A 27,980-nucleotide genomic window follows, 5' to 3' on the forward strand; every position below is an offset into this window, starting at 1 on the left:
TTTAAGTTTGGGGAACAGAAACTTCCTTTAAAAAAGAACTCTAATTGTGAGTCTGTGGTAACACCCTGGTGTACAATCTGTCAAAGTCACACCTGGATTCAGGGCTGCCTGAATTAATTAACAACTTTTCAATGTGCTAGTGCTAACATATGGCATTTAATTACTGCCTCCAATGCTGTGAGTCTCTCCACTTTGAATTTCAAAATTACTTCTTCATCTTCCATAAGTCAGACAGAGACTGGATGGACACACCCAGTGATTCCTATGTTTAATGGAGGTTTTGCAGGTCTTCACCTGAGTCCAACAATACTTAGTGATCTTGACTGGCTAGCTCTGTACTTGATACATGGATAATGGAGGTTTTGGAGGACTTGGGAAAGAGGCAGTGGGCTTAAAGAGCATTTCTGGATTCTAGGATTTAAGGACCACCAACAAGCTGAGAGGTTGGAGGGTTAAGGCAAAATGGATTTTATATTCTGTCTACAGAGTAAAACAATCCTGCTTGCAGCAAGAAGCACGATGTAACAGTCAATACTGGCTTTAGCCACTGAGATCCAAACACAAAACCAAAGGCAGCCTATATGCTTTCCTTATCACTCACTGCTAGACCAGCTTTGGTAACTGCTTTTAATTTTCCGTCTTGCACAGCTGGTACCTTTTACCACTACAAACAGAGGATTAAAACCTGGATAGCGCATACATGGAATATAGCATGAAAGACAGTAACCATGTTCGTGCTGGCTTATGCAAGTACCCCAAATCCAGACTTCTTCAAATGACATTCCTATACTATCACTCAACTTTGCACAATGAAAACAGTAACAAAGGAAACAAAGAAACTGGAGTTTGGTTCTGTTTTAAGTTGGGTCTTTATATCAAGCGTGCTCTTCCTTAAGTAAGAGCATTTTTTATTGCTTACTCAGAGTGGGTGTTTTTTCTCCCCTTTTGGATACCCAGCATAGCACAAGTGGAAAGAAAATAAAATACTACTGAATTTGCATAAATGGGTAGAGGTCCCAGTTTAAATCAAAGCCTATGGCCAAGGAAGCCTTGGAGATTTAGGAAGCTGGTTCAGTAAAATCCAGAGGTGCAGGGCTCATCTAAGTGCAATATAACATTTCTGGGCTCACTACAGAGTTCCCACTATCAGACTCTACACCGACCAAAGCTTCAAAGGGTGATTGCTGTTCTGGAATTCACTGTCCATCACTAATTAATCTATGATGAATAGCCCTTCCTTGCTCAGCAAAAATCAAAGTTTTACAAATCAGAACACACTGATAGCGAAGACAGTGACTGTCTAATTGTGATGAGTCCTTTGTGCTATCCATAAATGTCAGCAAACTCAATAAAAGTGCAATTAGAGCTCGTTATACTTCTTTCACAACTACAGGAGCTATTTAGAGCATCTGAGCCAAAGAAATCTTGGTGCTCTTTGAGCTTCTGAAACTATGCTTACCTGTCAAAAATGCCATGTGAAATCAGAAAAAAAGGTTGCAGCTTTTATCACTTGCTTTGGGAAAATCATACTTTTTTTTTTTTTTTTTTTGACAGGCAGAGTTAGACAGTGAGAAAGAGAAACAGACAGAGAGAAAGGTCTTCCTTCTGTTGGTTCACCCCCCAAATGGCTGCTACAGCCGGCGCACTGTGCTGATCCGAAGCCAGGAGCCAGGTGTCTCCTCCTGGTCTCCCATGCGGGTGCAGAGCCCAAGCACTTGGGCCATCCTCCACTGCCTTCCCAGGCCACAGCAGAGAGATGGCCTGGAAGAGGAGCAATCGGGACAGAATCTGGTGCCCCAACTGGGACTAGAACCCAGGGTGCCGGTGCCACAGGCGGAGGATTAGCCTAGTGAGCTGCGGCGCCGGCCATACACGTCTTCTGATTCCTAAATCAGTTCCAAAGAGAACCTTGAAACCTGTTCACATCTATGCGAGGTGAGGTTCCACTTGAACTCTGTAAAGAAGAGCCTTTCAAAAGTAGTTTCCAGTTCATCTGTATTTTTTTTTTTGGGGGGGGGGGGAGTTTCCAGACAGGAAATTCTGAAAATGAACGTCAAGTCTAAAAAGCAAAGGAGGAACTTGCTCAACAAGGAGGCCTGGGCATTTTCATTGCTATTGGCAGACTTCTGCTTTGGCAAGAAGAGCCCAAGGCAGGACGTATTCACCTCCCTTACTTGGACCGCACCAAAATGGATGCCCCGGTTAGAGGAATTATGCTGTTTAGTTGGCACACTGGATGTTTCCTATGTGCCAGGTGTTGTGCTAAGCTCTTTACAGAAGGCAGCTTAGTAATCCTCACACAACTTTCTAACATGGGCATTACAAATGGAGCTCAGGTACCCTACTGTTGCCCTTCTCACGGCTGAAGATGTGGGGGTTCAGTGCTGCCAAGTAACTTGCTCAAGGAATGATTGACAAGTGCAGAGTCAGGAGTCAAATCTAGTTTTTTCAAAATAGTGTTTAACTGCTCATCCTTCATGCTTCCTTAAAAACGTCAAATTTTAGGTACTCTCTTGTCTAGTAATAGTGGGGCCCTATCCTAGGCTTTTGAGATCTTGCAAAAATTGAGAGAACCCATGGCAATTTCATTGTGTTGCTATGGTCCTAGAGTCAAAGGAAACATTATCCTCAGGGTCCAGGGTAGACAATGGACAGCAAGAGCAACTCAGCACTCTGAGAACTCCTGGCAGCAAGCCTGTGGAAAGGATTCTTGATATCAGGATGTATATATGTTGCAGAAAATGCAAAAGAAGAAATCCTTTCATGCTTCAACTATTTGGGTACCTCAGGTCACACGTTTTCAGTTCAGTTCTCTACTATGCCACATTTTCTTAACTACAACCTAAGGTTCAGAAATATAAGACAAACCCTTAGCCACATACTTCCACTCCATGGCACTTGCCCTGACATACTTTTAAAGAATTAATGGGTGAAAGAACAAAGAGCAGTTCTTGGGGGCCACAGGTTCTGAGATGAACTGCACTGATAGAATTCACTCCACAAACACAAGATTCATTTTCTGTCTCAACCGTGAGGAACAGAGCAGACTACAAGCATGAACCTCTGGTTCAAAGGGGCTCTAGATACCAGCACAGGAAATTGGTCTTTCACACAGATAGGCAGGCTCAACCAAAAGCCCTCCAAAGCCAGGGGGGATTCCTGGGTGATGACAATAAACCAACTTTTTACAGAAGTGCTCTGTCACTTACAAAGACTGTCATAGGGGCTGGCGCTGTGGCGTAGCAGGTGAGGCTGCCGCCTACAGTGCCAGCATCCCATATGGGTGTCAGTTTGATTCCCAGTTGCTCCACTTCCCATCCAGCTCTCTGTTATCGCCTGGGAAAGCCATGGAAGATGTCCCAGATGTTTGGGCCCCAGGGGAAGCTCCTGGCTTCAGATCAGCACAGCTCTGGCCGTTGTGGCCAATTGGGGAGTGAAGCAATGGATAGAAGACCTCTCTTTCTCTCTGCCTCTCCTCCTCTCTCTGTGTAACTCTTTCAAATAAAATAATAAATAAATATTTAAAAAAAAAACAAAGACTGTCATAAACATCTTATTTGAGTCAGCATCGGGGAAGACTAACCTATGTGAAGCAGCCAATTTTTCTTTTTCATTTTATGAATGAGAAGACTCAAATTCTGTATTTAAGAGATTATTATATATGGGGCCAACACTGTGGCATAGCAGGTAATGCCACCATCAGCATCCTGTATGGGTAGTGGTTGAAGTCCGAGCAGCTCCACTTCTGATCCAGCTCTCTGCTATAGCCTGAGGAGACAGTGGAGGATGGCCCAACTCCTTGGGCCACTGCACCCATGTGAGAGAAAGAGGAAGCTTCTGGCTCCTGGCTTTGGACTGACGCAGCTCCGTCTGTTGCGGCCAACTGGAGAGTGAACCAGTGGATGGAAGACCTGTCTCTCTCTCTCTCTCTTTCTGCCTCTCCTTCTCTCTGTGTAACTGACTTTCAAAATAAATAAATAAATCCTTAAAAAAAGAGATTATCATATACTTATACAGTAGACAGAATGTAAGCTCCGTGAAGTCAGGGATATGGTTTCTTATGGTCTTTTTCAAATCTGTTGCTGCAGCTGCAGCCCCTACCCACTTGGGTGGGAACAGTCAGTGATCAAAGAGTAACTGCCAAACAAAGGAATGGAGAGAGCTGAGCACGGACTCACAGCCATGCAGCGGCAGGCCATGTTGGTGACAAAGTCATATAGGACTGAGGAGAAAACAGTGAGTAAAGCACCAGTGTCTACTCCTCAAGAGAGGAAAGAAAGCTCTGATACACTAAGCACTAGCAGCATGACACAATGACTTGGAATTTTCTTAAAAACTTTCTACTCTGTGGAGAAGCCAGAAAATAAGATGCACTACAATTAGCAAAAAAAAAAAAAAACCTTGTGGAGAGATTTGGAGCCCAATCATAATTTACATTTGCAGATATGTAGATCTCTAAGTGCATGGCTTCTGCCCTGATTACTAATTAATGAGGTGCAAAACTGCCTGTTGGAAGGAAACAGTGCTGATTATGTCAGTCTTGTGGGACAAAGAAGCTCTGCAGTCTAAGAAGGTAGGCGATTCTTTTAACATACATTTCAGTAAATTAAAAGAACAGAGCACGGAAGAAGGTCTGCAGAAATGGAAGCAAAAACTTGATAGAGAAATGTAGGCTATCAACCCTCTTGTGTCTTGGAGAGGAAAATCTCAGTTCTTTCATGGACCTCATCAAATGCATATTTTTGCACCAAGTGTATACTTCGTTAATCAGGAGACTGAATTCTGATGCAAATGCATCAGTATAATTGAGAAAACAGTGCAACAGGACAGGCTAGCCTCCAAGTCAAAGAGGAACAAATGGGAAATGCAAAAGAAAATGACAGCCTAATTGTTAATGGCCAGTTTCGCCTTTGCTGCTCATGTCCTCTGCCCACCCATCAGGTGTCCCTGTGTTGCTCTGCTGGAGGAGATGGCAGCCACATGCTATACGGTCACTATAGAGGGCAAGTCCCAAATGCAGGGACACGGAAAACTGTTCCCTGTAACATTTCTCACAGAAATGAGGCAGGGGAGTGGGACGTGCATTTCTCCAGACGTGCTGACCACAGTGGAAAGGTCCTGGAGCAGAGCTCTCTGCCTTTCAGATAATAAGCAGCTGCGGCTGGCTCCTCCCTCCCCCATCTGAGTTTTTAATGTAAAGAAGCACACATTATTAAAAGAGACAGTTGGTTACCACCTACCGTTTGACTTTTCACTATCTGCAGGTTTCATCTGAATGGGATGATGCATCTAAAAATAAAAAAGTGAGAAAGTAAAGGCAGATTGAACAACTGTAAAAACAGTCTCAGAAATCTGACACTATTCAACTTGAGTGTTTTTTGTTATAAGACCACGTAAGACTTCTCCCAGATAAGATTAATTAACTTAAAAAGGATACCTGTAGTTTATGTACAGAAATCTAAGCCTTGTAAGTCACAAGGCAGGGTAACACAATATTTGAAAGTCTGGCTTCAGGGTCAGACTTGAGTTTCAAATCCGATTCTGCCACTCTCTGACAGGTAATTCTGGCTCCTCCACTCACTACAGCTACCTGTGACCTTGGGTGTCTTCTCCAAACTTCAGACTTCTGAGATAGAACTAACACTTGCATAGCAGGGTTGTGAGAATTAAGAGAAAATGCATCATAAGCAGAGTCAAGGATGTGCTGAAAACATTTGGTTATTGTTATTATATTAACACAAATTTAAATGTGGGTTTGTCTTTGTCTCTCTTCAGGCCACTCAACATGTCTGCTATGTGGATTCTTCTTATGTCTCATGGTTCTGAGTAATTTGAAAGTCTAGTAGTTGATCCATCCAGGTGCCAGAGCCTAATGTTTTTTCACAGAATAGGAATGCAGAGCCATAGCACGTAAGGAAGACAGGAGTGAGCGGATGTGGGGTAGGAGGGAGAACGACTTTTTCATCACGTTCAGTACATGTGCAGATGCAGGGGGGCCGAGGTCCTGCATCACAGCAGACCTGGATGCTCCACGGTTCCTCACACGGTGCTGATCGCACCACTGTGCATGATCCAGTTTACTCCAAGCACAGAACGCTACCAATTCCAATTAAAATAAATTCCTCAAACTACTTTCAAAGGCCCTCTTGCTTCATATTTCATCATACCCCAAGGAACACAGAAGCCACAGGGTGGATGCAATCAGTGGCTGTGCAAATGCTTTTATTATAATGGGTCCCGTTCTCTCTGAACCTTTAATTTCCCCAGTGGACTTCCATCACTTGCAAGCCACAGCTCTGGGTTTTATCTAATTTAAATGAAAGGGGAATGTACTCAGCTCTGGCACTTATATGATAGGAAATTATTATCAGGCAGCCTATGTACACCTCATGCCTGCTAGGGTCCTCAAAACACAAGAGGAGGAGCAAAGAGGAAGAACCGATGAGAGAAACAGCCTAAATAATTCAGAGCCATTGGTTTCTCCTAAAAGGTGAGATGATCTTATGCACAGCATCTAGGCCTCTAGATGTGGAGTCTACTAGTATCCTTTCTTTATTCATTAATATATTCAACTTGTGGAGCACAGACTACAAGTAGATCAGTCTTTTCAGAAGAGCGGAATTTATACCTTAAAAAACAGGCAGAGGTAAACTGGAAAATCTCGGATGCACAGCCTCTATTCTACAGCAAAAAAAAATAAAACAAATGGAGCAGACAGGCAGACTCTTTGAATAAGATATTCTTACAGCATGCATCTGTCTACATTTTCAGTAAATACGGAAGATACAGCTAGTGTGTCAGGTTCCAGGTTAAAGACTGGGAACAAAGCTTAAGTGAAGGAATTCCTCCCTTTCAGGTGCCCCTGGGCTGGCGAGGGAACAGCTAGCCAGGCAACACAGCCAAGTGCTAGGGGACAGGCAGACAAAATATACAAAAGTCCAGAGACACAGGTATTTAATTCTGCTTGGCAAAGAAAGCAAGTTTCCAAGAAAGGGTAACACGTGGCTGTAGTCTTCAACCTTGACAGCAGAGGAAGAGGAGAATGAAATATAAAGCCTGTGGGGTTATCCCACATAAAGATACAATGGTGAGAGAGAGTACAGTTTCTTCTTGCAAGGAGTTAAAAATGGAAGCAGGGAAGACCACGAGAAAAAGCTTCAAAGATAGTCAACATCAGTTCTTAGAGGGTCTTGTGAGTGAAGTTGCAAAGGCAATGAAGATGGAATGAATCGATATTCTAGTAAACTCAGTTTTGGCTACAGCATGGAGGACAGCTTTTAGGAGAGATGGAGGAGGCAGGAGGACAGTTAAGTGGCTATTGCAGAGTCCAGGTGAGGGGCAGGCATTTGGCCTTGTGGTTAAGATGCTGTTTGGGTGCCTGCATCCCATGTTGAGTCCCTGGTTTGAGTCCCAGCTGCTTCACTCTGAACCAGTGCTTGCTAATGCAGACGTTAGGAGGCAACAGGTGGTGGCTGAAGTAGTTTGGGTCCCTAATGCTCATATGGGAGACCCAGATTGAGTTCCCCAGCTTCAAGTTAGCCCAGCCCTAGCTAGTGCAGGCATCTGAGGAGTGAACCAGTAGATGAGATTGCTCGTTTGTTCTTTCTCCCAAATTAATAAGAATCAAAGTTAAGTAGTCCAGGTGACATCAATGAAGGTCCTAAATTCCTGGGGATGAGGGAAAGGAGAAATTCATACCTTGACAACTAGGTTGATTGTGGGGTCATTGCCCAGATAGGGAAACCATGAGAAAACAGTTGTAGGGGAGGCTACCGAGACTAAACTTGATGTGGCTGTGAGCTGTAGAGAGAAGCTGGGGATGTGATGCTTGCGAAAGGAGCCAGGGCTGGGGGTCACGGTGGAAGCCACAGGCTTGGATGAAGCTGTCAGGGGAAGAACAAAGTGAAAAGAGTCAAAACCAACGACAGAACCAAGCAGAGTTTCAGAAACTAGGATTCTACGGAGGACAGAGGACAGTCAAAGAAGCAGGCAAAGAAGCTGGAGCAACTGGCTGCACAGGCACCACGACCGGACACTTTCAAGAATATAGAAGGGCTCACAGCCAAGTGCTTCTAGAGGCTGCAATTAAAATGCCCGAGTATCTTTGTGGATTTGGCAATGAGTGGTAGAGGCCAGAACGCTGGACTATAGGTAGTGAAAGATTAATGGAAAGGATAATGGTGGACATGACAAATGTAAACCACAATTTCCAGAAGATTAACAATGAAGTGTGAAAAGTTAGGAAACTCCATGGAGGACAGCAACAAAGGACAGGGATGGAGGATAGGAGGAGGCACCTTTTCTTTCAAGCTGGGAAAGATTTGTATGGGCTAATATGCTGAAGAGAGACAAACAGGATTCACAGGCTAAAGACAAAGGAGAAAGGAGACAAGTGAACCAGCATGATGTATGGGACACAAAAACTGAAAAAATGCAGCCTTGTTCTCAGAAGCTTCCGACGTGTCATGATGGTTAACACACACAGACTTAGACAATGTTGACAAACATCCAAAGAGGAGCACAGAGTGCTGTGGGTTTTCGGCTCCATCTCTGAAGGGCAGTGCAGGACTTGGGGAGGTCTGGGAGTGGCAAAGGCTGAATCATTGCACCCTGAAGCTGTAATGGCCCTAGGAATCACACAGTCCAGTGCTCTCAGTTTATAGGTCTAAAGGGAATACGTGACTTCACTAAGGACACACAGCTGGCTAATGACACAACGGGGATCAAAAATGTAATCTCCCAACTCTTTATTCCAGTGATGACTCCCCTCTCCCATACTGCTTTTCCAGAAAATGTCCAACACGGGACTTGGACATATGAGTCTTCCATTAAGAACTGCAGGTTTCTCTCACTGAAGCAGCTAGACAAACATTCCTTCAAAGGCATTTGCAATATCCCCCTAGGTGAGAGTAATCTTTCCTTCCTCTGAACTCCCATAATACTTTATCTCTGTAGCTTTATGACTAGTATTACACTAAGACTTCGCTCTTCGGTTTCTTACAGCCACTCAGTTTCTGACCTAAGATTACCCAGAAGGCTTGAGCAAGTAATAGCAACAGTAATAAAGCAGCCACGGCCACTGCAGACTTGAACTTTGTTTTGGTCTTCCTTTGGCTCGGGGGGTGAGAGGGAGGAGAGGGTGGAGGATGAACTTCAGAGGCTGGGACTGTCAGGCTATTTGATGAATTCTGAATGGGTGGTGACCCTACTTCAGGTATGTTCTGAAGACAATTTAAATAATGTAAAGCACTGTGACCTTCTTAAATAAGGGTGTTCAATCAGTACTGGACTAAGAATTGCTCATTATCATGAGTAGTTCACCTGAGACACAAATTTCTGATCACACACAAGATATAAATGTCAAGGAAGACAAAACATGGTCTGGAGGATTTGTTCTCATGTTTCCTCCAAACTTCATGATTCCAAGAACTCTGGAAGACTTCTTGAGTGGAGCAGGGAAGTTCCTGCTGAAGAGTGAGCATTCGAGTTGAGATTCTCAAGTTACAGTAAAGGAGTTATTTCCCTACAACAGACATGGTTTCAAAGATGTGACTCAGTAAGATGCTAGGACTATGCATTTATTTACTGGTTTGTGCTTTATTGGACACTATGGTGAATGCCAGGAACACAAGGGTGAGAAAGAGTTCTCATCACGGCGAAGCTTGCAGACAAAAGTAGAGACAGGTGCATCAGCTGTCTACCAGAGTATGGAATACACTGTGCTAAGACAATCAGTGTGGGAACTCAAAGGAGGGTCCAACAAAATCCAAGGAAGGACCAAATGGACAAGGTCTCTCGGATGAAACAATGTTCAAGTTTACTCTTGAAGCAATGCTGAGGTTAGCCAGGAGATACATGAAGAATATTTCAGGGAAGAGGATGACAGACTTGAAGGCACAGAGTAGGAGCAAAGAGGGCGCAGTGTTACTAAAGGATGATAAAACATTCTAACCAACAAAGGCAGTTGTTAAAGATCATTCATCCAAATACCTGAAACACAGTAAGGCTAATAATGAGGAAAATATTTATGGCTGAAAAAAATGTCTAGAGGCCAGCGCCGTGGCTCACTAGGCTAATCCTCCACCTTGCAGCGCCGGCACACCGGGTTCTAGTCCCGGTCGGGGTGCCGGATTCTGTCCCGGTTGCCCCTCTTCCAGGCCAGCTCTCTGCTGTGGCCAGGGAGTGCAGTGGAGGATGGCCCAAGTACTTGGGCCCTGCACCCCATGGGAGACCAGGAGAAGCACCTGGCTCCTGCCTTCGGATCAGTGCAGTGCGCCGGCTGCAGCGGCCATTGGAGGGTGAACCAACGGTAAAAGGAAGACCTTTCTCTCTGTCTCTCTCTCCCTGTCCTTTCTGCCTGTCAAAAAAAAAAAAAAAAAAAAAAAAAAGTCTAGAAAGAAGAAACCAATGCAAATGTACTCAACCCTGAATTAAATCACCTTGGCACTAGGACTGGCAGAGAAAGATCATCACCCACGTCAGCACTTTTCTCAAGACTACAGATGCAATCACTGGGATCAGAGCTGTTGTACCTCTACAATATTTCAGCTTGACCAGGGAGTCTGGCCACATCTGCTGCTGGAGTTACACGCGGCTGGGGGATATATCTCCACGCTGTGCCCCGCACTTGGGAGGTTCTCACTGACAGCAGTAAACCAGGGAGAAGGCCCAAAGAATGTGACGTTACTATTCCAATCTGACTAGTCTGGCCAGTTTAAGGGACTCTCAGAGTCAGGCTTGAAGCTCGTTCCTCAGAGGAGAACTCCTTCTTCTCATGAGCACATGAACTTCAAGAATTTTTGCAAGGAATCCTCCAACAGACATGTTAATTAAATTGAGGCTGTATCACTACAATCATAGAGAACTGGCTATGTCTGAATAAAAACATTCGGTGATCTGTACTCTCACGATCTTTCTGTACTGTTTGATAAGCCTCAGAAATTTATCAACATCACCCTCTGACACGCACAGTGCGGTTTTCTGGAGTCATGATGCAACACAGGAATGAATCTATTACCTGTGTTCAATTCACCTGTATGTGCAGCAGCTGAAAAGACAACAGGGTTTCCATGATTCCCTCAAACCAGTTTCTATCTGCAGCACCCCTGTGCCAGGGAAATGACCAGAGCTACAGTTCTGGAAAGAATCTGTTCATGGGAATAAGTTTACTTATTTCTTCAAGTTTAAATTTCCACGGAAAAAAGTTTCGAGATCCATTTCTTTGACTACACATGTATCTCTTTTTCATCTTACTATAGAACATTTTGGCTAAAATTATACATTAAGGTACTGGCTAAATTTTTGGTCTCTATTTAGTCCTATTTGTTTACAAACAAATGAGCTATAATGAGAGGGGAAATTTGATGACTGTTTCCCAGGAGAAAGTGGAAATGGAGGTAAGCACATTCCTTAGAGATTAGTCGTTTAATTTCTGTTACATCTGTGTATTAAGTATTGCCATCATGTGCACAGTGAGAGCTGAGTCACTCAGAAAACAGCACTGTTCCCACAGCGTACTCTGGGCCAGTTTTCTCAGAGTCTGATTGGGCTTTTGTCGAGGGAAGCTCTTTAAAGGTGAGGCCCTGTCCTTTCTACTCTGAAGTGCAGATCATGCACCAGTGACAGCATGCAGCTGTCTCTCTGACTCCAGCACTGGCTCATGCCTCTGTTCTGGCCATCCTGGCAGGAAGCTGTCTGTTGTAGCACACAAGACATCCCCTCCATCCCACTTCTGAGTGAATGAGTGGCGTTGAGTTCCTTCCTCCTCTTCTGCCTACACACACACACACACACACACACAGGGAACTGAGCTGTCTATGCCAGTCATCAGAAAGGCTGACCTCTGATGGGATCTGATGCTCCTTACTTCTGAATGTGTTGACCTTCGATTTGTCACAGAAGAGCCCAGCTGTGGCTCATGAAAATGAAAATGAGGATACAACTTTGGAGCGAAGCCATTCCTCCAAGTCTGTAGGGGTAACTGCCTGTGCAGAGAGCAGCACACTCTGGCAACAGCTGTCACTGCGAATATTCTGATGTTACCACATGGCAGTGGCAGGGATGAGGCCGGCCACAGAGCACCAACCTTCACTGATCGTCTCTCTAGAGATCCCATTACAGACGAAGTCTAGTGTGATTTCTCCAAAGCTCTCTGGCTGTCCTGTGATGCAGAAAGGGAAGATTCTAAGTTAACACAGGCCTAGTGTGGAGGATGGAGCCCTTGGGGAAAGGAGGCAGCAGAGGGGAGTGTGGCAAGGCCGGTTTCTCACACCTTGGAGAACTCATGTTGAAACTTGTTTAACCCCAGCCATCACCAATTGATGAGTTAACCACCTTTAACACGAGATTCAATAAAACATGCCATTTTTAACCTGAAATGGGTTTTACAGAGTCACTGCTACGCATCTCATTATTAAACCTATCCTGACCTCCTGAGAGAGCAGTCGTGCCGGCACATATCATAAGCTTACTGCCCATAAAATATTTAAAAGTAGAGAAAAGGGGGAAGGAAAGAAGTCACTTCACAAAAGGGCTAAGTGCCAAAATGAGAAAATTAAAGGATTCCAGCCAGTAAAGACAAATTAGTATTTTTCTTTCACTCCATGACAACACAAAAATGATGTTCCTATCATGCTTGAGTAGCTAACTCTGAAATACCCAAAGCACTCACTATACCTTCTGGATTGTTCTCAAAAATTTTAACGAATAATTCAAATGACTTTTTTTTTTTTGACAGGCAGAGTGGACAGTGAGAGAGAGAGACAGAGAGAAAGGTCTTCCTTTGCCGTTGGTTCACCCTCCAATGGCCGCCACGGCTGGCGCGCTGCGGCCGGTGCACCGTGCTGATCCGATGGCAGGAGCCAGGTACTTACCCTGGTCTCCCATGCCGGTGCAGGGCCCAAGTACTTGGGCCATCCTCCACTGCACTCCCTGGCCACAGCAGAGAGCTGGCCTGGAAGAGGGGCAACCGGGACAGAATCCGGCACCCCGACCGGGACTAGAACCCGGTGTGCCAGTGCCGCAAGGCGGAGGATTAGCCTAGTGAGCCACGGCGCCGGCCCCAAATAACTTTTAAGAGTTGTCACAAACTGGAGGCAGGCCACCGCCACCCCCCCACCCCCAACAAAGATTACTGTCATGGGATCCTCTGTTACAGGAAGGCACCCCCAAAACTACAGGGTTTTGCCCCTTTCTCTAGGTAAGTGACTGTGCCACTCAATCACCACTAATGTTCTTCATAACAGAAACTGGGGTGAGGGAGGCAATGGTAGTTGTAGTGATGTCCACTGAATCCATGAATTCTCAGTCTTTTTTAAATGTTTAACAGTATGGCAAGCCTGCTAGAATATCTTTCATAGAATGGTAGCTCTTCAAGAATACAGATGACAAAAATCCTTTGTCAGATCAGTCAAAACCAGCTTTTATCACTGACACAATCCAGATCTGGAGCTAGACTAACGGAAATGGAGAATTCCGGTAATTTTTGTGAAAATGGAGGAGGAAATCCTCACTTTACCCCTATTTTTTCAGAAGCTGTTATGGGCTCTTTATACGTTAACTGAATTGTCTCAACAGTCCTATGAGATGGGAACATGCAAGGAACAAAGGAAGAGAGAATTAACTTCCCTGAGTTATTTAAGTACTTAAAGAGAAGTTAAATAATGCAGCAAGTAAGTAGTTAAGCAGGGATTCACACCCAGAGCTGTGCCAAGGACCAAAGCCTCACCTCTGCACAGATCTACACAGCTGTGCTCAATAGTTAGTAGCTTCTAAGAACCCAAACAAGTTACCAATTTTTTTTTTTCCAATACTAGGCCTGAAGACTGCCTTGATCTATAGGTTTCCTCACAAGTTAGAAACAACTCATATATTAATCAGTATAGCACATGTGTATATGTATACACATATATTATTGTATTGTACATTATATACATTGTATTTCACATAAACTGTAAAATTTAAAAAATTTTACCCCACATATTGTCTGAATTTTCTTCATGAAAGAGCAGCAAGCAAACTTAAAAGCCAGCAGTGAACGAAAGGAAAAAAAAATCCTGGTTTACAGTCAAGGAAGTACAGCCTTAGCCCCTATACCACTAAGATGGAACCATGTGTGTGCTGTCCCTCGGAGGTTCAACGTTACTTCAAACCCCACAGTCCCTCAGGCCCTTCTAAATAAGACTTACGACGTGGAATCAGACTGCTAGGTTTCTTTCACACGGCAAGCTATCTGAAATGTTCTACACCTGTGTCGATAACAAACTGATAAAAAAATAAACTGATGATATACAAGATTAGCTACCAATTATTCCATAAGAGGAAAACAATGGTTTTCATTCACTGACATTAACTGATGTTACATTTTGTGGCTTATTCACAAACTGATGGTGAAAAAAATTAGACTGGGACCTAGAAAATGAATCAAAGCACACAGCACTTGTTTCTGGGTAAGCTGTCATTCACGTCAGAAGGCTCTGGTGTTCGGCTCTGCGTTAACTGCCTGGATTATACGAGATCTGTTTATTTGAAGACTGCTTTGGAATTTCTGGAGAAAACTGTTGCCCTTTGAAGATGCGAATTCCGTGGTGTAAGCAGAGTAAACAGAACCCTTCTTCGATACTGAGAGGCACAGTGTTATTCCCAATCACTCGTGTGCATCACAGGTAAGTGAGTTAACACAGGAGGTACATAGAAAACTTTCACTCCATATTTTCTGACATGTATTTTTATAAAAGTGATCTAAGCCAGGAAAGAAAAAGACGGTTTGAAGGTGACAACAACAAGGAAACGGGAGTCATTCTTCCTTTACTACTGGCAAATCACATTGGGGTGGAACCCCTAGCAGAAATAAATTATAATTTCTTTCTAATAGCCACTGGGATATGTTCAGTACTTGAAACACTGACTGCCTAAGTGCTGAGTAATTAGAATCATTACAACTTTACATAGTATGGGAGTTTCTCTGAGGATTAAAGGAAAGCTCTTGGGGCCAGTGTGGTAGCGCATGGGGTTAAGCTGCTGCCTGGTACCCTCCATCTCACACTGGAGTATTGGTTTGAGTCCTGGCTACTCTGCTCCCAACCCAGCTTCCCACTGATACAGCCTGGGGTGGCAGATGATGGCCCAAGACAAGTACTTGCACCCCTGGTATTTGTGGGTGAGATGTGGATGGAGTTTCAGGTCCCTAGTTTCAGCTCGGTCAACTCCTGGTTGTGTGCGCATTTGGGGGTTGAACCAGCAGATGAAAGACCTCTCCCTCTCTTCCTTTCAAGTAGATAAATATCCTAAGACAAAGCTCTAGACAATAAAAAGAAGTCTTATTTTGAAGTGAAAAGAACATGGCCTTCCTTGGTCACCTGGGAAGTATGCATCTAGCACAGCACAACTTCAGCTTCTTTCACATATGCCAGTAATCCAGTGACAGAAAAACACAGAAGCCAGACTCATTTATCTGTGATTAAAGTCAGTCTTTTTAGCTATAATGGCACTACCTATTTACATTTCTGTTAAAATCACACGGGATACTAGAGAGGAAGAAAACAAGCAATGTAACCATTTAGTCCTGACCAAAAAAAAATTTAAATAAATAAATAAAATATTGCAGGAAAATCAGATTACTCTGGGTGGAATTCTATGAGGGAATTTGGAGTCTGTTACGGTGATTAAGTCATCATTTCTGACAGATTACTCTAATCGGCTGTCAAATAACATTCCACAACCCCATCTGTAACTTGGCATCCTTGTTACTCTGCCTATGTTACCTTCTGTACATAAAACACGTACCAAGCAAGAGGAGATACAGCCTAGCACTTATTACACCTATTAGCTATGATTGGGGTCTGTGTTTTCACACTAAATAATAACACAAGTTTCCAGTGTGCCTTATTTATTCTTAAAATTAGATGGAAAATGAATAGGCTTATAAGAGGAGGCACAGATCATGAATGAAAAAGTAACGGTTATGAACAAAGCATAGTAAATGCTTTTAGAGGCACTACTATTCAAGAATAATTGTAATCTTAATTTAAGTTAGCTTGGGAACATTATAGGATGTTAGGTATAAAGGTCAATCTATGCTTTTTAAAAAAAATTTTATTTATTTTTTTTTATTTTTTGACAGGCAGAGTGGACAGTGAGAGAGAGAGACAGAGAGAAAGGTCTTCCTTTGCCGTTGGTTCACCCTCCAATGGCCGCCACGGCTGGCGCACTGCGGCCGGCGCATCGCGCTGATCTGAAGGCAGGAGCCAGGTACTTACCATGGTCTCCCATGGGGTGCAGGGCCCAAGCACTTGGGCCATCCTCTACTCAGATACGGTATCCGAATCTTGCTAAAGGTATTGCTATTACTGTATTTAGCAATATGATTATGAACTACAATATCTTTGATAACATTTCAGTCCTTCCCTGTCACTGAATCTTTCTGATATAAGCAACAACCAGTCCAACTCCCAAACGGAAGCAGAACAACACTAGTTAAGCTTGTTAGATCTTTATTTCCTTGAGAGTCAGAGACTGAACTCCCATTCCCTGATTCACTCCTCATACACCCACAACTGCTGCAGCTGGGCCAAGTGAAAAGCCAAAAGACCAATCCAGGCCTCTTATGTGGGTGGCAGGAACCTAACCACTCGAAGCATCACTTGTTGTCTCCCCGGGTGTGCATTAGCAGGAAGATGGAATAGGAGCAGAGCTTGGACTTAACCCAGGAACTCTGCTAATGAGATGTACATGTTTCAATCAGCTTCTTAACTCATAGGCCAAATGCCTGCTCCAGAACTTCATGTTTTAATGACACACCCCCCGCCAAATCGATAGTATAAAACTATTCAGAAGACGGAGCTACATGGAAAGACTCAACATAAAGTCTGTAGAATTACAGAGCTGCTAAGGTTGTACTACTACAGCTATGATCACAGCAAAAGACCATAAGAATTTTGTGCAACAACTGGAAGATCATAATCAGTACATATTAATGAGCCAAATTTAAGAGAAAGGTAATGATTTGCTCTTATCACTAAGTACAAAATATACCACTATCCTTTCTAACCATGATTTCTTTCTGATGGCTGAATTGTCTTCCAAAGTCAACAATGGATGCTCTAATACTCTTTCTTTCAGATGTTATCCACCTGCTGTATTAGACATGTTGCTTAACTGAGCAATGAAAAATATTTACTGAGATAATAACAGCTGATACAGCCATTAATGAATAGTTTAATAAATTTCACTTGGATTGTAATTTAGATTAAGTTTAATTTAATTTAGATTTAATTTATTTATTAGTAATTAGTATTGTTGTGAACAATTTCTTCGATAACATTTCAGTTCTTCCCTGTTACTGAATCTTTCTGATGTAATGAACAACCAGCCCAACTCCTAAATTAAAGCAGAACAAGACTAGTTAAGTTTATTAGATTTTATTTGTTAGCATTAGTTTATTTATTGGTAATTTAGATTGAAATTTAGATTTCCAATACTAGACTCTCCCATAAACATAGTATAAACTCCTATTTTAAGAGAAATGAGTCTGGTTCAAAGATAAACTATCATTTTGATACTTGTCTGTGTCCAAAATGACCACCTTTGGTCTCAGTTCTCACAGAGCCTTTTCCAGGTAGTTAGTTCACTTACCCAATTCTCAATATCCAGGAAACTGGCACGACCAGAGTCCTGTGTGGTGGTCAGAGGCTGACACTGCAGCATCCCCACTAGCCTTCCCTGTGTGTGGAGATGCCCACCGTGTTGAACTGGTCCCTCTGCCTGGCCCTCAGGCCGGCATTCTCTTGAGTGCCCGGCTGTGAGTGCTAGCCATCAACCCTGGAACTTGGTTCCTCAGCCTGGACCTTCTCAGCCTTCTTTCCAGGCTTTATCCCTGACTCACCTCCATAGGGAATACCCTTTGGATGGTTAAACCTGCCCAGCTTGGACTGGAATTTTGGTCACTCAAAGGAAACTTGCGAAACTGTGACTGAGAAAGCCGCTCGTACAGCACCATCTGTAGGAAGGCAAAGAGCCTCGGATTGCCCCCTCTCTCACATAACACTCTGGCTTGGTCCTATATTTTCTTTCCCTTGGAATTCTCAGTTTGGACATATCTCTCCTGAAAAGTTCCTTTTGCCTCATACTCCTGTTGCCGCCACTGCTACTGTCCCATCTCGATCTTCACCGCAGCTCACCTGGGTTCCTGCAATAGCATCCTCACCATTTTGGATCACTGCCTTCCAAACCATCTTCAACATCACCGCCTTCTGAATTTGTTGAAGACTCAGGGCCAGAAATCGTTCTGTGCTCAATGATGTTCAATTATCTGAAAAATTCAATTCTAGTTCCTTGCCTTATATTTCAGGAGACTCTTGCTTTGACCAAAAGCTATCTTTTCAGGCTTATTTCTTAATATTGTGCCACATTTCTCTTTCTGTTCTAGTCAAATTGAACAACTCCCTATTCCTGAAACTTCTGCTACAAAAACGGCATAATGACCCTTCTTAGGCCCGTAACACCAGTATTTCCTTTACCCATATTACTAATGTGCATTTACGACAGAGAAACTTGTATACTTCAAGTATGGCTGAATCCATACTTGAAACTGACATTTCAAATGGTTCAACTTCATCTATTGCTCAGGATTGGAACCGCATTATTTTCTTTTCAGACGACTCATAAAAAAGTTCAATTTTTGTAGCCTATTTCCTTTCTAAGGTTTGGAGCGATTTCCAATAATGCATCTGCAATATTTGCTACTTTTTTATACAGGCTTAATTAAGCACTAGCCTCGATGACTTAAAACAACGTTCCACTCTAAACCATCTATGGAAATGAATATTTCATGTGTAACACAACACATTCTTCATCCACTTCAAGCTTTAACTCTGTTGATACTACTGTTGCCTCTTTTTTTTTTTTTTTTTTTTTTTTTTTTTTTTTTTTAAAGATTTAGTTATTTGAAAGAGTTACAAGAGAGAGAAGGAGAGGCGGGGCGGGGTGGCGGGGAGAGGTCTTCCATCTACTGGTTCACTCCCCAGATGACTGCAACGGCCAGAGCTGTGCTGATCCCGAAGCCAGGAGCTTCTTCTGGGTCTCCTACGTGGGTACAGGGGCCCAAGGACTTGAGCTATCTTCTACTGCTTTTCCAGGCCATAGCAGAGAGCTGGATCGGAAGTGCAGCAGCCGGGACTAGAACCGGTGATCATTTGGGAGGTTGGCACTGCAGGTGGCAGCTTTACCTGCTAGGCCACAGTGCCGGCCCCATCACTGATGCTTTATTCAGTAATCTCTAGTTTCCTCTTGACCTTAAGGCAATCTAAAGCCACCAACTCTGTAATAAGCCAGTCTTTAAAGCCTCAGGTTCAAAACTAACTTGGAATCTTAAAGCCAACTGAATTTCATCTTGAACCTTCTGACAGGACTCAGACGTTTCATCAGTTCAGCAGAATGATACCACTCAATTTTGCATTTAAATGATGCTTCCAGAGCTTAGTTTGAGTCCCAAGTTGTTCTGCTAGCCACATTTATTAATTAGTGTCTAACATTTCCACCTCTCTCCAAGTTGCAACCTCTCATAAAAAATGTATGATTTGATTGGCTTAGGAATGACATCTTCATTTACACCAGACAAATAAACACCATACCTCACACAGCATTATTTTTCCATTTATTTACTTAAATTAGTGAAATAATTAAATCTCTCTTTTTTCTAAACAAACGAGGATGGACAAAAAAATAGCATATAAATTAGATACCTAGATAAGTGGTAAGTCTGGAAAAATGCTTTAAGGGCCATTTCATATTACCTATGTTTACAATGCAAATCCATTAAACATCTAAGTAAGACATCTGATATTGTTCATCTCATCTTCTATAATAATACTTTGATATTTTGCCAAATGAAGGTCTCCTCCAGTGCTGCTAATTCTTTATGAGTTTAATTTCACTGTCTAATTTTGATTTCCACCTTCCACTCTAATGGGTGAGATCGTTTACCAACTTTGGAAATTACTAGTTGGCAGAGCTTGGGGGAAATTATGATGCCATCTCAACTGTTCCATAAATACCCTTATCCTGAACCTCAGTCATCTAAAGACCAAAATCAAGACCTGGGCTTTCACATGCTTACCAAATAACCAAAATATAAATGCAAGGGTAAATGTAAACAAGAAAAAGGTGAGACAATATGGGAGAGAAATTAAGAAATACAGAAAAAAAAATCCAACTCTATTGATAGTTTAATCTGTAACAGCCAATCATACTTTCATGATTTTTTACAGATTTGGAATGTAGCCATTAGTGGCCCTTTGGGAAGCTTTGTTATTTATGTTTGGTTGTCTGCTTGTAGAAAAAAGAACATCACAGTCAGAATCCAGAGGTCTGGGTTTGAATTTTGGGGTTGCCAATTCCAAATACTTACAGTCAGATCACTTGATCTTTTATTGTCTTGGTAAACTCATGTCTGAATCAAGAATCACATCAAAAAACTCAACTGCAGGGCCGGCGCTGTGGTGCAGCGGGTTAACGCCCTGGCCTGAAGCACCAGCATCCCAAATGGGCACCGGTTTTAGTCCTGGCTGCTCCTCTTCCAACCCTCTTCTCTGCTATGGCCTGGGAAAGCAGTAGAAGATGGCCCAAGTCCTTGGGTCCCTGCACCCGTGTGGGAGACCCAGAAGAAGCTCCTGGCTCCTGGCTTCAGAATCGGCACAGTTCTGGCTGTTGCAGCCATCTGGGGAGTGAACCATGGGACAGAAGACCTCTCTCTCTCCTCTCCTCTCTCTGTGTAACTCTGACTTTCAAATAAAAAATAAATCTTAAAAAAAAAAACACAACTGCATGATTTTGAGGACTACATTAGACAGGACACATAAAAGTACTCTGTAAGGTAGTATATGCTTATAGACTTTTTCACTCATGCAATGATTATAATTAAAAAAAAAAAAAAGGATTGACATCACTCTCCTACCTCTCACTCCAGTCCCACTAGAGTTTCTTTTTAATACTGACAGAGTGTTGATGAACAAAAGTTATTCTGAGAGTTCATTTACTCAACACAGATTTATTGAACACCATTTATGGTATGAGGCATTAAGCTGCTCTCTGCCAACATTCCCTCTCTTCAAAAACTTTGAAGCTCAGTATGGGAGAGACCAAGATGTCAACACTCAAGGAGAATAAAGTGTAGCAGGTGATGGGATAAATTTAAGCATATGATACAGTGGCTACCATGGAAGAGTATTTATTTCTACCTTCCTAGAACTGTGAAACAGCACATGTGTGGGTGTGGCATATAGCTAGGATACTGTGTGTAAGAATGTCTTAGAAGCTGCAAAAGAAGGGAGGGGCAGAGTATGAACTTTAAATTTCACCTGCTAGACTCAGAAGTCACAATTGTTTTTTATCCTGTCAAAATGTGTCCAGTCCCTCCCATAAATGTGCTGAGAGTAATGTACAACTCTAGGGTCCTGAATGCAATTCCAAACCACCTTCTCCTATTTAAGAAAGCCTTTGGAAGACTAAGGAACATAGTTATTTCAGAGATTATGTTGAAATCTCTTAATCCCTTACCTGCCTTTATTAGCTGTGATAAAAGGAATAATTCTGAAGATGGCACAAAGTCAGAATACAGGATTTCCTCACTGGTTGGAAATGGGGGATAGAACGGTGCGGTGTAGGAAGAAGAGAAGATAAAGACAGTTCCTAGCTTTTTGTCTTGGTCAGCTCACCTATTCACTTAGGTAACAGGAAGAGCACCTGATTTGTGGTAAGAAAATAATGACTTTAGTATAGGAATTGCCTGTGGACTATCTTGACAGACCTCTTTAATAACAGCCATAAAATTATAATTTTAAGATAAATATTTGGCAATCAGCAGCCTACAGTAGTAGTAGAAGCTGCAAGAATGAGTGAAGGGACTGGAGGAAATAATTGTGTGACAAGAAAGAGATAATAGAACCAGGGTACATCAACATTTAAGAGGTGATATTTTCTCATACTCTTTGGTTTTATCCCTATGAAAAACATCAAAATTCTCCTACTTCAAGAGAAAGTATTGATAACTTCTCTTCATTGTGTGATGAAGGCAATGGGCTGGCACATGGTTTAAGATGTCTACATTCTCTCTCCCACTGTGCTTTGCTCCAATTTAGCTTCTTCAAGGCTCTGAAGTATGGGCAAGATGCAACCTTCACTTTGAAAAATCAATGCTGGATCTGGCCAGCTGATATATGAGCAATCTTTAAAAAATTCACACAAAATACATGTTATAAAAAACAAACTACACATGGATTTTAATTTTTTGGTATAAAAATAAAGTTATCTTCTTACTCTATTTTCCATGAACTTTTTAAAGTACTTTCACATTTGTTCTTCCATTATTTAAAATTGTGTAAAATCTCAGGTTTCTCTTTCAGTGAAATCTTTAACAGTACAGGTTTTTAAAGCTGCCACTGGAAATATTTAATAACCACATTACAATAAAACTATAAAAAATATCATGTTTAGAGATAAAGTCGAGATGTAATACCTATGAATATGTCCCCCAAAATATAAACTACGTAATCTATCCACAAATGCTGTCAAAAGGGACTGAGGCTCTTGGTTTCTAAGACTTTGAGAACCAGGCCCTGGGCACAGCTGACAGATCTGCCTCACATCAGCCCTGACAAGCACGCAACATATTGTTCCATCTTCCTCTTTCCATCTGGGAATAGGAGTGGCTCTCTCCTATGAAGCAAATTACATAAAAATCTAACGAGGGTGTGTGCTTAAAATGAGCACAGTACGAGACTACTTGGTCAGTCTTATCAAGGCACAACTTAGCAGGTGCTGACAACGACCATCTCAAGGACTAAAACACCTTTAGCACTGTCTTCCCCTCCTTTCCAAGTGAGAAGAGAATTTCAGGGTTGGTCAAGTGGGTTTGGAGGCCAAAGCTCATTTTTACTAATAAGCTGATGTGCTGTTTATGACTACTTGATCCTGCTGCTGTGTTTTACCAACACAGGATTTTTCTCCCCCAAGACTGAGTGTGAAGGAGACTCATCCAACACAGAGGCCAAGCAGATATGGACAAGAAAACAGTAAGGTTACAAGTCTCCAAAAGTGCACCACTCAACAGTAAAGGCTAAAGTTTTTAGCCCACATCTATTAAATTCAGCTCGAGTCAGATACTGAAATACAGGAACAGTAGAGGAATGTGAGGATGAAAGGGATCAACCATATGCAAACTCAGCTGACCCGAGTTCTTCCTCAAGAGGTAGTCACTGGGCTGTCATAAATAAAGTCAATGGAATGTTTTCACTGAGGTCTAATGGAAGTCTGGTCATCTTCACCGTCCATTCTATGCGCTCTCTCCGGATCCACTGTTCTGTGTAGCTCCAGCACACTATCAAGTTGGCGTCAGACCCTCAGCTGCTTTCTTCTATGGGTCTTCACTGTCTCAGCCTGTCCCACTCCGCTTCCGTTTCCACACAGATCCTTTATTCACTTTCTGCTTACTTGGTTGGCCAGTGCAGCCACTCTCTGATGCTCGACTTGTAAGCAACGACTGTTACTTTATCCAAGTACTGGCCGTGGTATGTTTCAGTTTTATGCAGCAACGTATTTTGTGCTCATAGACTGTTATCCAGGATGTCTGTTTGATTAGGAATAATCCAAAATGTGAAAAATGTCTCCAGGTCTGCAAGAAGTCAGGATAGAAAACAACTCACCCAAGGACAAATTTCACAAGTGTTTAGGGCAGATGACTTTCTTTTTAAGCCTCCCAAACTGTAAAACATACAAACATAGAGTATGTCTTTATTGTGAGACAGTATATTCTATCCCAGCATTCATGTGGTAGTTGAAAATGTTTTAGCAGAAATTTCTCAAGCTGTGTGTACCAACAGAAACAGACTAATAAATACTTTGCTTTCCTGGTAAGGAAATTCAAGTCCATGAATGATGCAACAGCAGGGATTCTACACTCCTGTGGTTTCCGCGAGGTGGAAATGGGCTGCCAAGCAGCACAAATTAACTCTTGGTGCAGGACATTGCTCCTCATGCCTTAGAATTAGCTTATGCTGGCCAGAAAACCTATGCTTGAAAAGGCACCGATTCCATTCATCTCTTTATAGTCTGGGATGCATTAATTCTATAGTGGTCCTATTCAGAGATGCTCCAGTAGGTTTCTGAGTACAGACGACGATGACAAATGGAGATGCTGGAGGACACAGTGTATCTTTGTATGTCCATTTACTTCTTCATTCCACATCCTTCTTGGCCAGCTTACCTCATCCTATCTTCAGAATGCCCCAGAAAGAAACAAGGGAAGGTGGCAGCCAACCGAGGATCTCTCTCCTCTCTGGTACTGAGGAGCAAACACAGCAGCTCAGTGGGGGCAGGGGTATGCATGCAAAGTCACATACATTCAAGGCTGCCTCATGGTGTGCATCAGAGACTCCTAGGAGAACAGTATTGGCAAGGCCTGACCCTATACAATAATGCTTCTTAAAGTTTACTGTGCATCTGTAAGATTTCTGTTATTTTTTTATAGTTACACAATGTGATATTCTGTTACAGATACACTGTGAAATGATAATCAAAATCAAATGATTTAACATATCCATCACTGTAGTTATTTGTGTGTGTGTGTGCATGTGTTTGCGGTGAGAATTAGGGATCGAGTTTAAATGCAGGTTGGCAGAGGCAGGGTGGGCTGGGGCTCCTATCTGCATTTATAACACACTCTTAGATGGTGTCAATGCCGCTGGTCCCAGGACCACACTTTGAGTAGCCAGACTTGAGGGAAGACAATCAGTTGGCAACAGTGTATCCTTATGCATCCAGATGAATAGTGGAAACAGAAAACAAGTTCATTCTCACCACAGCTCTTGTGTTTGGTGAGGAATAATTCTACCAGGTTTTATCAAACTTACATGGACATTAGAATTACTCAAACAGTATTTTTCACTTTATGTTTCTGTGTGGGAGCAAACTGTTGAAATCTGTACTTAATATATGCTAAACTGATGTTCTGTATATAAAGAGAATCGAAAGTGAATCTTGATGTGAATGGAAGGGGAGAGGGAGTGGATAAGGGGAGGGTTGCGGGTTGGAGGGACATTATGGGGGGGAAGCCATTGTAATCAATATTCTGTACTTTGGAAATTTATATTCATTAAATAAAAGTTAAAAAAATTAAAAAAAAAAGAATTAACCAGGGAACTTTAGAAATATCAGTGCCAGGCTCCCATCCCAAGAGATTCTTATTTAATACAACTGTGGTATGGCCTGGTGAGATTCTTATTTAATATGTTGTTTTAAAAGGTACTCTACCCTGAAGCTTACAGATCACTGTTCTAGTTGTAGAAATAAATTTAAGCAAATAAATTTAAGCATTAAAGGTCAATATTTTTTTTTCTTCATCAACTTCTTACTAATTCAACTGTCTCCTTTGTTATTTTAGATAATATCTAGGAAGAATATTATTATCTTTCTGGGCCTTTCTCCAATGGAAGTCACTGATCTTTCTCAGCAAACAGAAATGAGAAAAGGAAATGCTGTGCTCAACAGCCTCACATCATAGAGTGTAAAGGTTACAGACAGACCAGCAATCTGATTCTTTCAAATGATGACTTGGTATAAATGTATAGAGAAAACAAGAGGGCACGATTTCTAAAAACAGCATTAGACCCAGAGTTCGGAGGCAGGACCGGTTACTCCTACACCGCTAACGCATTGTTTAGCTTTCAGCATGCCACCTTCCTGGCTTCAGTGTCTTCATCTATCAGGTGAGAAGGCTGGACATTCTAAGCTTTACAGTCTGTGGTCTATGCTTAGACCTGGCCTGTTTCTCTCCATAGGACCTTTCTTTTTCTGTGGACTCTCATAGCTTTCAAATAAGCAGAAATCCACTGAAATTAGCTACAGGATTTCTGGGGTTTTGATTCTTTTTATTCTCCTTACAGATACTTAGTTTAACCTGCAGATATTTAGAATAACCTAAAGATTTTACATCTGGGCAACTCTGAGGCAGGTCTGATTTAGTGACTAGATTCTCTAATGACTCAATGGGACTTTTTCAAAGGTTTCGTGTGTGTGTGTGTGTGTGTGTGTGTGTGTGTAAGTACGTGTTTAAGAAGTTGTGGTTACAGTTCATGCCTCTATGAGCTTCAGAAGAAATGCAAGATAAAATTGAACAAAGTGTTGCTATAGCTCATGCACTTACTTAAATGACATCTTACAATTAGTTATGATTAACAAATCATAAACTGAAATTTGGTAATGGATTAGGAAGACAAGGTGAGGTTAGCCTGAATTAAATGAAAATAGTCTTTTACGTCATACTTATATTTATAGTTGGACTAGATCAGTTATTTGCCATAAAAGATATTCATTGATTTGTCTTTAGAAATTTTTCACAGGTGTAGCGACTTTAACTCTCAAACTTAGGATGACAGACTTGTAGCTGAAAAAGGCAAGCAGTGAGAGAAAACAAGCTACAACTGTTTTATTACTTAGTATTTTATTATTTGCATGAGATTAAATATTTATAAAATTCTTGGTATAGTGTCCAGGACATAAAACTCAATAGATGTTAATTGTATTCTACTAACTGAATATATGTTGTTATTTGGCTAGATTCTAAACACCAGTGAAAAAACAGTAGTCAAGTGGATGAAACACTTATAGAACCAAATTTGTTAGAAACATGCTGATCCTGAAGTTGTATAACGACTGCTCTGACTTTACGTGCAGCATATGCTAAAAAAGCGTTCCTTAAACTCACGAAAACGCAAAATTTTTACACTAAAATAAACATCTTTAATTCTGCTTCCACAAACTTTTGAAGTACCCTCATATATGCAATGAACTTTCTAATTCCTCTGTACACTGTACCCAACAGCACTTAATACAAAATATCTGGTACAGTTTCCTGGAACATTTTTAAAAGTTCCGATGAAAAGGTAATATTGAGTGTGTGGCAAGTACATACAGTGCTGAAATTTCACACATTAAAACACACCCTAAGCCCCACAGGAGTGTAGGTGAGCTTCCAGGAACCTGTCATCTGTTCTCACTTGCTCCTTCTGCCTCTGATGCTTAACAATGGACAATGTGTAGGCTCAGAGATTGCGGAGAACTTCCAGGTCTCACCGCCTGCACCAGCGACAATCACCACAGCACTAGCTCCTTCTTCCTTAGCTGAGAAAATGGTGAAGGTAATCCAGTCTCTACCTCCAAAATACATCTACTCAATTACATTCATATAAAGACAGAAAACACAATGCCAGATGACCAGAGAACTTCCCTGGAAAATATCCTAGTCCGGGCTTTGGCTTTTCATCTTAACTCTCCCCTTGATGAAGTGGGAGAACACTGAGGGGACAGAATACAGCAGATGGCGGAATGGGGCTAGGAGGGCAGGAATGCCCAAGCTTCTAGGCCCATCATTGCCACACAACCTTGCTGTCACCGTGGCTGAGAGCACAGCAGTAACTAGTTCAGGGGAGTGGGCAGGAGACTGTGTCTGATCTGTCCCATTGCTGCATGGTTTGTTTGCTGCACTCTTGATTGTGGCGGACAAGTGTGGTCCCATGTTGTTGGCAACAGCAGATCCAAAAGTTGAGATGGTTCTGCAGATCTCACCGTGAGGACCTCAGTTCCTCACCATTAGAAACACAGGGTAGAAAAAGTACTTTCTAAAGGCCTCCATGTGTTTTCAGAGTATCAGAGTGATGATGAGGGTATGTTGAGATGGCTAGCTGTTTTCCAGGCCACAGCCTGCTCTCTTCCTACTGCTTCCTGCTTAGGGTTGTAAGTTTCTGTTTAGTCTTCCAAGAGGAACCCGAGATCCCCACTCTACCCTTCTACTACAGAACAGGGACAGGGCGAGATGGGAGAGGAGAGGGAGGACAGATGAATGGAGCAGGGCATTAGAATGCAAATTGTGGGTTGGGACCAAAAGTCTGTGGATGCAGATAGAGCAAAGCACTCTAACAACAGGAACATCA

At 42.3% G+C, this 27,980-nt stretch overlaps 1 protein-coding gene and 1 long non-coding RNA gene across 53 annotated transcripts in view; one reads left to right on the forward strand and one right to left on the reverse strand.

Moving 5' to 3' along the window:
* The window catches only part of LOC103350898 (uncharacterized), a 140,934-nt gene that overhangs the window by 103,836 nt on the left and 9,118 nt on the right, over nt 1–27,980 (forward strand). For all 3 annotated transcript variants that reach the window (XR_011381576.1, XR_011381578.1, XR_011381577.1), the window contains one exon: nt 1–27,980. This exon is cut by the window's left edge; it is cut by the window's right edge and continues 9,118 nt beyond it. This is a non-coding gene — a long non-coding RNA (uncharacterized lncRNA).
* Nucleotides 1–27,980, reverse strand: part of CELF2 (CUGBP Elav-like family member 2) — a 931,997-nt gene that overhangs the window by 89,618 nt on the left and 814,399 nt on the right. For all 50 annotated transcript variants that reach the window (XM_051820872.2, XM_051820873.2, XM_070055758.1 and 47 more), the window contains one exon: nt 5,241–5,289. In XM_051820872.2, the coding sequence (XP_051676832.1) occupies nt 5,241–5,289 (49 nt within the window). The remainder of the gene's footprint in view (nt 1–5,240; nt 5,290–27,980) is intronic.

The sequence above is a fragment of the Oryctolagus cuniculus genome, chromosome 13 (genome assembly GCF_964237555.1).
Source record: "Oryctolagus cuniculus chromosome 13, mOryCun1.1, whole genome shotgun sequence".
In the NCBI taxonomy this organism is placed as follows: Eukaryota; Metazoa; Chordata; class Mammalia; order Lagomorpha; family Leporidae; genus Oryctolagus; species Oryctolagus cuniculus.